Source organism: Calidris pugnax, unplaced genomic scaffold (genome assembly GCF_001431845.1).
Source record: "Calidris pugnax isolate Ruff unplaced genomic scaffold, ASM143184v1 scaffold630, whole genome shotgun sequence".
NCBI lineage: Eukaryota > Metazoa > Chordata > Aves > Charadriiformes > Scolopacidae > Calidris > Calidris pugnax.
In genome coordinates, this window is record NW_015091759.1 from 97,396 (window position 1) to 108,058 (window position 10,663).

At 59.5% G+C, this 10,663-nt stretch overlaps 3 protein-coding genes across 5 annotated transcripts in view; 1 reads left to right on the forward strand and 2 right to left on the reverse strand.

Annotated features, from left to right (window-relative positions):
- The window catches only part of MAN2C1 (mannosidase, alpha, class 2C, member 1), a 39,218-nt gene extending 36,086 nt beyond the window's left edge, over positions 1–3,132 (forward strand). For 2 of the 3 annotated variants that reach the window (XM_014962015.1, XM_014962013.1), the window contains 5 exons: positions 286–395; positions 954–1,033; positions 1,158–1,306; positions 2,424–2,527; positions 2,609–3,132. In XM_014962015.1, coding sequence (XP_014817501.1) covers positions 286–395; positions 954–1,033; positions 1,158–1,306; positions 2,424–2,527; positions 2,609–2,726 — 561 coding nt within the window. In that variant the 3' untranslated portion in view covers positions 2,727–3,132. The remainder of the gene's footprint in view (positions 1–285; positions 396–953; positions 1,034–1,157; positions 1,307–2,423; positions 2,528–2,608) is intronic. The other variant, XR_001414105.1, reaches the window with a different exon arrangement.
- Positions 1–8,646, reverse strand: part of NEIL1 (nei-like DNA glycosylase 1) — an 11,787-nt gene extending 3,141 nt beyond the window's left edge. Inside the window, exons 1-8 of the mRNA XM_014962016.1 lie at positions 8,213–8,646; positions 7,362–7,481; positions 7,125–7,203; positions 5,922–6,021; positions 5,542–5,666; positions 4,981–5,008; positions 4,517–4,578; positions 4,270–4,347 (exon numbers count right to left, since the gene is read on the reverse strand). Coding sequence (XP_014817502.1) covers positions 4,270–4,347; positions 4,517–4,578; positions 4,981–5,008; positions 5,542–5,666; positions 5,922–6,021; positions 7,125–7,203; positions 7,362–7,481; positions 8,213–8,631 — 1,011 coding nt within the window. The 5' untranslated portion in view covers positions 8,632–8,646. The remainder of the gene's footprint in view (positions 1–4,269; positions 4,348–4,516; positions 4,579–4,980; positions 5,009–5,541; positions 5,667–5,921; positions 6,022–7,124; positions 7,204–7,361; positions 7,482–8,212) is intronic.
- Positions 8,647–8,859: 213 nt separating this feature from the next.
- The window catches only part of COMMD4 (COMM domain containing 4), a 6,646-nt gene continuing 4,842 nt past the window's right edge, over positions 8,860–10,663 (reverse strand). Inside the window, exons 3-7 of the mRNA XM_014962010.1 lie at positions 9,791–9,832; positions 9,593–9,712; positions 9,404–9,484; positions 9,133–9,309; positions 8,860–9,044 (exon numbers count right to left, since the gene is read on the reverse strand). Coding sequence (XP_014817496.1) covers positions 9,004–9,044; positions 9,133–9,309; positions 9,404–9,484; positions 9,593–9,712; positions 9,791–9,832 — 461 coding nt within the window. The 3' untranslated portion in view covers positions 8,860–9,003. The remainder of the gene's footprint in view (positions 9,045–9,132; positions 9,310–9,403; positions 9,485–9,592; positions 9,713–9,790; positions 9,833–10,663) is intronic.

A 10,663-nucleotide genomic window follows, 5' to 3' on the forward strand; every position in this document is an offset into this window, starting at 1 on the left:
AATATGAGGAGAAACTTCTTCATGGTGAGGGTGACAGAGCCCTGGAAGAGGCTGCCCAGGGAGGGTGTGGAGTCCCCTTCCTTGGAGATCTTCAAGACCCACCTGGATGCTCCTGAGGAACATGCTCTGACAAGCTCTAGGCAATCCTGCTTCAGCAGGGGAGTTGGACTAGATGATCTCTATGGTCCCTTCCAACTCTGAAATTCAGTGAAAAGGGGTTTTGACCCTCCCGTGGTGGGGCTGCCTTCGCTCCGGAGCGAATATGGCTCTTGGTACCTCCTGCAGGTGTGGGCCCACAAGTGGGTGGACCTCTCGGAGCACGGCTTCGGGGTGGCCTTGCTGAACGACTGCAAATACGGGGCATCGGCCCACGGGAACGTCCTCAGCCTCTCGCTGTGAGTGGGGTCGGGGTGAGGAGGGACCTGCAGCAGTGCCTTTGCCTTCCCAGGTGTCTCTGGGATGTGAAGGCCACGCCTGGCCCTGAACGAGCGTTGTTAATGAGATAATAATCTGGTTTTGGTCACTGGCTGTTGCTGGAGAACTTTTGGCTGACTTAATTACAGTTGAGTAAGATACTGTAATTGCTGTGAGTTAGGCTCTCAGGAAAGATCAGATCCATGTTTGCACCAGGTACATTTTCTGTTGCTGGCCAAAACGTAGACTGAAGGGGAGGAGAAAAACAGCAAAGTTATGGATTTATGCAAAGCTGAGAGAAACTGTATTTCAGTTTGAGTCCATCAGCCACAAGTTTCATGGGAAAACACCCTTCAGAGGTTGATTTTTAGCTTTGGGGACGGCTTATCCAGGGTTCTATCTTGCCAGAAACCAGCAGCACGTGTGTTCCCCCCTCAGGGCACAGCCTGGAGGTGGTTGTCTTGTCACAGTGCTCCTCTGGGCTGGGTGACAGAGAGCGCTGCCAAGACACCGGTCTCACCCAGGTCTTGTTGCCACAGGCTGAGGGCCCCCAAGTCCCCCGATGCCACCGCAGACATGGGTCACCACCAGTTCACCTACGCCGTGATGCCTCACTGGGGTGAGTGATGGGCAGAGCTGGGTCCTGTGGGGATGGACAACTCGGAGGAGGATGCTCTGGTGACCCTCAGGGTGAGCACATGGGGCTGTGGTTGTGTAGAGCCTGGCTGGAAGTTGTCTTTCAGGTTCCTTCCAGGATGCTGGTGTGATCCAGTGTGCCTACAACTTGAATTTCCCCCTCCACCCGGTGCCGGCCAGCTCTGCCCAGTGCCCAGAAGCCTGGAGCTCCTTCTCTGTCAGCTCACCCGCCGTCGTGCTGGAGACTGTCAAGCAGGTGAGTCCCCAGGGGCAGAAGCAGGGAGGGCAGATGGGTTAAGCTGTCGTCGTTAAGCGTGGTGGGCTGGTTTTGAGGAACCCACAACAATTTATTGTCGTTTAGACAATTATTCTCTCACCCGATGACCCTTCCCACCCTGGAAGGGGAATTGGGGAGAGAACAGGGAAACCTGAGAGTTGAAATATAAACAGATTTAATAGAATAAGACATTAATAATACTAAAGAACCACTATTGATCCTGATATCAATATAAAATACGCAGATGGGTTAAGCTGTCGTCGTTAAGCGTGGTGGGCTGGTTTTGAGGAACCCACAACAATTTATTGTCGTTTAGACAATTATTCTCTCACCCGATGACCCTTCCCACCCTGGAAGGGGAAGTGGGGAGAGAACAGGGAAACCTGAGAGTTGAAATATAAACAGATTTAATAGAATAAGACATTAATAATACTAAAGAACCACTATTGATCCTGATATCAATATAAAATAGACAAGGACCATCCCCAGCCCGTTCCATCCCAGGGAGCTGTGTGCTCCCAGCAGGGACAGCCCGTGTGGGACCCTGTGAGGGGAGGAAGGGAAGGGCTTAGGGCTCCAAGGCAAGGACTTCTCTGGACCCAACACGATTAAGGGAGAGAGAGAATTTCTCAGCAAACTTTCTAATTTATATTGAATGTGATGTTCATGGTGTGAAATAACCCTGGTGGCAGCTTGGGTCAAGTGCCCAGGTCTCCCTCCTCCTCATCCCCGCACCCGAGGAGCTGGAAAACACTTGAGACCTTGAAAGCCACACTCCAGAGCTGGCTATAAAGTAAATATCTTCACAAATTCAGACACGAGAATATTCTAAAAAGGTGGCTTTGCCAGGGGTTAGAAGAGAAATTAGTCTAGGACACATGGTTTGCTTTTTCCACCGCAGCTGGGTGGTGGGGAGGCTCAGCTGAGGGGAAACCCCTCTGGTTTGTTTGCGTGTCCTGCCAGGTGAGGAGAGGGGCAGGTCAGGAATGCCTGGGCACCAGGCAGAGTGTGTCTGGGGTGGGGCTGTACCCTGGGGTGTAGGGTGGGATGCCCCCGTGCCGTTTGCCTGACCTCCCCTCTGCTGTGTCCCCCGCAGGCTGAGGACAGCCCCGGAGCGGTGGTGGTGCGGCTGTACGAGGCGCACGGCAGCACGGTGGAGGCCTGGCTCCAGACCTCCCTCCCTGTTCAGGAGGCGACGCTGTAAGTCCACAACGGAGGGGCTGGGCCCGTGTGGGGAGGAAGATGAGTGGCTTTGGCCTCACCCCCTGCTTTCTTCCCCAGCTGTGACCTCCTGGAGCGGCCGGTGGCCGGGGGCTGCCTGCGGCTGGAGCAGCGGGGCGTCAGGCTTTCCTTCACACCCTTCCGGGTGCTCTCCCTCCTCTTGGTCCTGAGGCGGTGACCTTCAGGTTCAGTCACCCCGACAGCCTGGAGCAACGCCCTGAGCTCAGAAGGAAGCCCCAGGCTCCCTCCATCCCAAGAGCTGTGCAAGGAGGCAGTGGTTCCAGGGAGGAGCCTTCCTCTCGTTGGAGAGCAGTGCTCCAGAACCACCACCTTCTTCGAGACATGAGTTCCCCGCTCGCCGAGGTGTGGGTTGGGGCTGTAGGGCAGAGCCCCACACGTGCTCTGCTCCATCCTGGGAGGTTTGAGGAGCAACAGGTTCCGTATCGTGGCCTTCAGCTTGTCCACACTCCAGCAGCGAGCGTAAAGACACACACTACAGTCATTCCCCTCTCCCTTCGCCTGCCTCTTGCACTGCCCTTGGGGAAGGGGAGCACAAGTAAAGAGGAGAATTTGCAGGAAAACAAGCTCCAGCCTCTTTTCTTAACTCATTTCCAAATAACTGCACTGATCTGCCTTCTCCCAGGGGACACTTAACCCCTGTTAGTGTCCACACGTTGGTGCTCCTGGACTGGGGAGGCAGAGCTTACCTTCATTTTGAATCATGGACTAGTGTGGGTTGGAAGGGACCTTTTAAAAGCCATCTATTCCCAACCCCCCCTTGCAACAAGCAGGGACATCTTCAGCTAGGTCAGGTTGCTCAGAGCCCTCTCCAACCTGACCTTGAATGTTTTCAGGAATGGCCCAGAAAACACCTCTCTGGGCAACCTGTGCCAATGTTTCACCACCCTCATGGTAAAAAATTTCTTCCTTATATGTAGTCTAAATCTACCCTCTTTAAGTTTAAACCCATTACCCCTTGTCCTGTCGTAACAGGCCCTGCTAAAAACTCTGTTCCCGCTTTTCTTATAAGCTGCCTTTAAGTATTGAAAGACTGCAATAAGGTCTCCCACAGAGGGCACAGGGACACAGCAGCCCCATTTCTCCCCAGGCTCCTCCTCGGGAGGAGGGCAGCGCGTGGCACTCACAGGGCAGGGGCTGCACCTGCAAGATGGGAGAGGAAAATGAGAAGAAGTCGGAGGGTGAGGAGGTGCCTGGTTCGGGGACACAGCAGCCCCCTTTCTCCCCAGGCTCCTCCTCACAGGGCAGGGGCTGCGCCTGCAAGATGGGAGAGGAAAATGAGAAGAAGTCGGAGGGTGAGGAGGTGCCTGGTTCCACCCCGCTGGGCCCTCTCCTGCCCCTTGGCACACCCTTGGTCCCCCACCTGTGTGTTTGAAAGCCATGGGGATGGCCAACCTCACCTCTGCCCCTGCGCCCAGTCGTCCTGCGGCTCCTTCTGGCTTTGACGGGCACCTCGGGCTCGGACACGGCTGGGGCAGTGGTTGCTTTCCTCCTCCTGCGAGCACAGCCCTTCCTCGGCCCATCAGCCTCCTCCTCCTCCTCCACAGCCAGCTCTGGGGGCGATGGCCAACCTCACCTCTGCCCCTGCGCCCAGTCGTCCTGCGGCTCCTTCTGGCTTTGACGGGCACCTCGGGCTCGGACACGGCTGGGGCAGTGGTTGCTTTCCTCCTCCTGCGAGCACAGCCCTTCCTCGGCCCATCAGCCTCCTCCTCCTCCTCCACAGCCAGCTCTGGGGGCTTCGCTGCAGCCTTAGGGTGCCGTTTGGAGGCACGTGAGGTGACCTAGGTGGACATCAGCGCCGGAGTTTAGCCGCAGAAGCGTGCTTGGGACCACCAGCTGATGAGGAACTCCTGGTTGGGAGCCCCACCATGAATTTGGGAGCAGGGCAGGGGGAACAGGACAGCCTCTAGACCCAGCAGGAGCCACATCAACCGCACCAAAGCTCCTTACCTTGGGGGTCGGAGCCTGGGGATCTGCCTTCAGCCGAGAGCGCTTCTTGCGGGACGCCTGCCCTGTGTGGGGAGACGTGCCCAGGTTAGGTGGGGTGAGGAGGAGATGGGACAGAGAGCACCAGCCCGTCGGGGACAGGCTGTGGCAGGGAGACCTTTCAGGGATGCCCATCCTGGGTGACGCCTGAGCTGAGCACTGAGGAGTTGGCACCAGGGTGGAGGAAGAAGGGCTTGAGGGGGACTCCTCTCCCCCAACCCTTGCCAAAACGCTGCTGGGTTGAGCCTCGCAGCCCCAGGGAGAGCACACCCTGCAGCTCTCGGGCTGTCACAGGCCTGTCAGTGCCCCAGGGAGGGGGGCTTTGCTCCTGCCTTTGCCCCCGGGCTCTGCAGAAGGGGCAGGGCGTCCCAGGCTCCAGCCCTCCCGGAGCAAAAGCGAGACCCCCGGGGAGGAGAGAGGACACTCACCTTTGGGAGCCATGGGGCCAGCCTCTCCCTGCAAGGAAGGCGACAGAGGGGTGACTGGGGCACAATCGTTCTGCAAGGAGCAGCAGCAGAACCCGTGCCCCTTCTCCACCCCACAGCCAAGGCAGCCATAGGGAAACGGCCACGTTTCCCTGGGAAGTCGGAGGATTTGGGCTTGCTCTGCCTGCCCTGTGTGAAGGGAAACGGCCACGTTTCCCTGGGAAGCCCGAGGATTTGGGCTTGCTCTGCCTGCCCTGTGCCTCAGGGACTCTCCCCTCAGTCCCTGCTCCTTCTGCAAGGCCCCACCAGGCACAGGATGGGGCTGGCAGAGCCCCTGTTCCTGCCACCACCCCATCTGCTCCAGACTGCCCGCCGTCCCTCAGCCACACGGAGGGTCCTTGTCACCTCCACCTCCAAGGTCACAGCAGTCTGGTGGAGAGGGAGGCCCCCAGCATAATGCTGAGGGAGGGGGGAGGTCTGGGGAAGCAGAAAATGGGGTGGTGTCCCCTTGGAGGGGGTGGTTTGGGGGTACCCAGCCCCCAGGCAGCGACCCCAGGCTCCTACCTGGAACCATATGGTCCTGCCGTTGCGGTCGCGCAGGGAGCTCATGCCAGGCACCAAGTAACACTGCAGCCAGTTCTTGAAAGCGGCGTAATTATCCGAGTTTTCTGGGTCCAAGAGCTTTTTGTCTGGGCAGGGAGAGAAGGAGAGGACAGAAGTGGAGAGGAAGCAGTGAGCACGGTGTCAGGGCACCCTCCCAAGCCTCCTGCTGCTGGGAAGACAAAGCCCAGGCCTCCCTGCCACCCCCAGCTGTCCCTGTCCCCCGTCCCCCTGCCCTCACCCGCTGAGACCACCTCCATGGGCACGGTGTGGCACCGGGAAGGCAAAGCCCAGGCCTCTCCACCACCCCCAGCTGCCCCTGTCCCCCGTCCCCCTGCCCTTACCCGCAGAGACCACCTCCATGGGCACGGTGTGGCACAGCTCCAGGAGATCCGGGTTCTCCCGCATCAGCTTCAGCTTCTTGCTCGGCGTCAGGGAAGGATTCTGCAGGGAGGGGGGGGGGGAAAAGGGGAGGGAAGTCACCTGCCACCCGCCCCAGCCTGGTCGGGGTGTCTCCTCCCCAACAGCCACCCAGTTCCCCCCACTCTTCTCACCCTCCTGAGCTGCCAACGCTTCCACCGAGTGCTCTACCAAGGCCTGTGCTCACCCCACAGACCCCACCGAGGCTGCCAACTGCACATTAGCACATTCCCTGCAGCTACAAAGGCACAGAAGAGGGCTGGCACGCAAGAACGCCCACAGTTTGTCAAAACACCCCTCAAGTGGCACGTTTTTGTCTTCAGCCTCCTTTAAAATAGCGACCCTCTCTCCCCTGAGGCTGCGAGATCAACTGTGGGCTCTACTGCAGCCCTCCCCGGAGGTTTTCAGTTTGTTTTCCTCACCCCTTCCTCTTCCCTCACCCCAAATACACCCGGAGAGAGGTGTAGCAGGGCACACCACCCGCAGGCGTGTGCCCGGGGAGCCGTCACAGCTCGTCAGCCCGGCCACGTGCGAAGGAACGTGGGAGGTTACAGAACTGCTGCACCTCGTGTGCCGCTCCACTGGAGGGGGGGACGTGCTCAGACACAGGGTGTTTACGGCAAAGGACAGCAAAACCCTCCAGGAGAAATATCCCACGCAGAGAGTGTTCCAGCTGTGAGGGGAAAATGCTTGCCCTCGGGTTGGGAAAGACTGGGAGAAGCAAATACCTCCCGACAGCGGTACTGGCTGAGCTCTGCAAGGGGCTCCTGACAACGTTCTGCCCCATCAGAGAGAGGAACCAAACACAAACTGAAAAATGGCCCCAAACCGTGGGCTGGAACGAGCCCAGAACAGCCGACCCAAACCAGAGCTTCGTGCCCAGCTAAGCTGAAAGTAGAGCCAGGGGAAGGCAGCTGGGCTGAGCCCAAATTGAACCACCTCCACCGCTGCTGAGCCCAAAATGGAATCAGAAATGCTTCTCAGCTCAGTCTGGGTCCCTGCACGCGAGGCAAGAGGCTCCTGGGAGCCCAGAGAACTGCCCAGACATCCCACAGGGCCACAGGCAAACAAATCTGTCCGGAAACCTGCCCCTTTCTGAGCCTGTGAAAGCACCAGGTATTCCTCACCTTCTTCCTCCTCGCCTGCTCCTGATCCTTCAGGGCCTCCAGCACAGTCCGAGCCTTTTCAAAGGGAGGGGTCTTCGACCTGAGAAGGTCCATCTGTTACACACCAGCCAGAACTCTCGGTTCTGGCGTTTGCCTGTGTCTACCCGGCGAGGAGGATTGGCCAAGGAGCCATCAAGCTGTGGCAAACTCTTGGGAGACCAAACCTCCACAGATCAGTGGGTGCCCAACCCACCTTACCTGTACAGGATCTCAGCGCGGAGGTAATTCCCGATTCCGTTGAAAAACTTCTGGTTTAAGAGGGCCTCGCAGATGGGCTTGTCAAAAGCCTTGTCCTCCAGGTTCTTCAGCACGTTCTCCCTGCAATGGAGTGCAGATCGTCAGGCATGTCACAGGATCACATGGGGTTGGAAGGGACCTCTGGAGATCAGCTAGTCCAACCCCCTGCCAAAGCAGGGCCACCCAGAGCAGGTTGCACAGGAACGTGTCCAGGAGGGTTTGGAATGTCTCCAGAGAAGGAGAGTCCACCACCTCCCTGGGCAGCCTGTTCATAGAATCATTCAGGTTGGAAAAGACCCTTGGGATCATGGAGTCCAACCATCAACCCTACTCCACAAAGTTCTCCCCTACACCATATCCCCCAACACCACATCTAAACGGCTCTTAAACACATCCAGGGATGGTGACTCAGCCCCCTCCCTGGGCAGCCTCTTCCAGTCTCTGACCACTCTTTCTGTGAAGAATTTCTTCCTAATGTCCAGTCTAAACCTCCCCTGTTTTGAAGCCATTCCTTCTTGTTCTATCGCTAATTCCCTGTGAGAAGAGACCAGCACCGACCTCTCTACAGTGTCAAGTAGTTGGAGAGAGTGAGGAGGTCTCCCCTCAGCCTCCTCTTCCTCACACTCTTCCACCTGGCCATGCAGTGAAAGCAGCCGAAGTGGGGGTGTGGGGGGAGAGCCTTCCCCCAGGCTGGGCGGTGGCTGGCAGGGTGCTCACCTGAAGGCCTGCTTCCACCTGGGCATGCAGTGAAAGCAGCCGGTGTGGGGGGAGAGCCTTCCCTGGAGCTGGGCCGTGGCTGGCAGGGTGCTCACCTGAAGGCCTGGTACTCGGAGAGGACGCAGGGCCCGCGGCCGGGCTGCCAGGCGTCCCCCAGCCGCCATGAGCCGAAGCGGCGAGCGTCGACGAAGCAGAGGGCACGCTGGGGGCTCTCCCGGGTGAGGAACCGGAGGTGGGCATGGCGGGGGAGCTGGGCGACCGGGCACAGGCGGAAAGAACCCGACATGCCGAAACGAAAGACGAGGTGCTGCGGTTCCCCGGGGCCCAGCGGGGTCAGCGTCAGCCGCAGCTCCTTGCCCCGGGAGGTGGCCGAGATACGGTAGGCCTCGCTGGAAAAAGCCACCTCCGGGTTTTTGCTCACCGCCGACCGCTCCACGCCGCCCGAGAACACCACCTCGCCGCACGCTTCGTTGATGTAGCGACCGGCCAGGTGCAGCTCCGGGCCCTCGGGCATGGCCGCTCACCGGAGGGCACCGGGCACCGCCGCCCGGCCCGGCCCGCCCCGCCACACCGCCGCCCCGTTGCCTGGAGACACGCCCCCCTCTCCCCGCCTCCCATTGGCTGCGCGGCGGGCGGTGCATGCTGGGAGTTGTAGTCCCGCCGCGTCGCCATAGCAACCGGCCCGCCCGGCCTCCACGGGGCACGGCCGGCGATGGGGAGAAAGAGACGGAAAACGGCTGGGCACGGTCACCGGTATCTTTAATGGGGCTTCCCCCGGGGCACGGCCCCACCACGGGCCGCCCCCAGCTTCCTCCCCCCAGAGTCCAGTCGGGCCCACCAAGCCCTGCCCCACCATCCCGCCGCCATTGCTCCTTCTGCCGGCGCCTCAGAGAAGGGTGTTCATCATGGCCTGGGCCTGCTTCAGCTCTGAGGAGGGACGGAGGAGGTGGTGAGGGAGCACCAGCACCCCCACCACCTCCCCGGGGGGCCTGGGGCTCCCAACCACCGGCCTCACCTGCCAGCAGCACCCGGAACTTGTCGGCTGAGAGGACCATGGGGACGGCCGCCGGCCTGCCGTGCTCCCCCTCCTGCAGCTGGAAGTTCAGGTGCACGAGGGGCTCGTTGACCTCCTGCAGCTCGCTGGAGCTGAGGGTGTAATCCACCCGCCAGCCCACCGAGCCCAGCCGGCTCACTGGGGGCAGGAAGGTGGCCCATGGTCAGCACCCCAAGGTGCTGGGGGCTTGGCCACCCACCCCCCAACCTCAAGCTCCCTGTGCCGTACTCACACCGCAGGCTGCAGGCCCTCAGCCTGTCCTGGAGGGAGCTCTGCTTCTCCTCGTAGGACCGGCACAACCCACCGGCGTGCTCTGCCCGGCATGGAAGAGACAAGAAGGCCATCTGCCACCCCAGCAACGCAGCCGGAGGGGACAGCGTGGCTGCCATCCCATGACCACCCCAAGGGTCCCTTCCCCTACCTTTGGGCAGCCCCAGCTGCTGCAGCTCGCTCGACAGGGACTCGCCGTCCACGTTGTGCTTGGCAGCGCTGGAGAGGATGAAGCCCAGGACGGCGATGGTGGCCTTCACATCCCCCAGCTCTGTGGGCGAGAGGGAGGGTCAGCTCCCACCCCCGGAGCTGGGATCCCACCGGTCGGGGACGGGACGGCACCGCTCACCCAGCTTGGCGTCCGAGGTCAGCTTCAGGATCTTCTCGTACTGCAGGAGAGGAGAGGACACCAGGTACCACACCGCCACCTTAACACCTCATTACCAACACTAACGCTAATCATTCTTACTTCAGCATTAACACCACCAATAATTAACACCCGTATTATTAGATCTCAGGAAGAAATTTTTTACTATGAGGGTGGTGAGACGCTGGAACAGGTTTCCCAGAGAAGCTGTGGCTGCCCCATCCCTGGAGGGGTTCAAGGCCTGGCTGGATGGGGCTTGGAGCAACCTGGTCTGGTGGGAGGTGTCCCTGCCCAGGGCAGGGGGTTGGAACTTGATGATCTTTGAGGTCCCTTCCAACCCAAACAATTCTATGATTCTATTATCACTGGCAAGGACCTGCCGGTAGCACTGGGAGTACTAAGGCTTGTGTTAAGGCTATGAAACTCTGTAATATTACTAATTAGGCAGGTTTTTAAGGCACTGACGTGGTTGGGGGGGGTCCCCCAGCTCTGTGGGCGAGAGGGAGGGTCAGCTCCCACCCCCGGAGCTGGGATCCCACCGGTCGGGGACGGGACGGCACCGCTCACCCAGCTTGGCGTCCGAGGTCAGCTTCAGGATCTTCTCGTACTGTGGGAGAGGAGGGGACACCAGGTACCACACCGCCACATTAACACCCTCATTACCAACACTAACACTAATCATTCTTACTTCAGCATTAACGCTACCAATAATTAACACCCGTATTATTAGATCTCAGGAAGAAATGTTTTACTGTGAGGTGGTGAGACACTGGCCCAGGTTGCCCAGGGAAGTTGTGGCTGCCCCATCCCTGAAGGGGTTCAAGGCCAGGCTGGATGGGGCTTGGAGCAACCTGG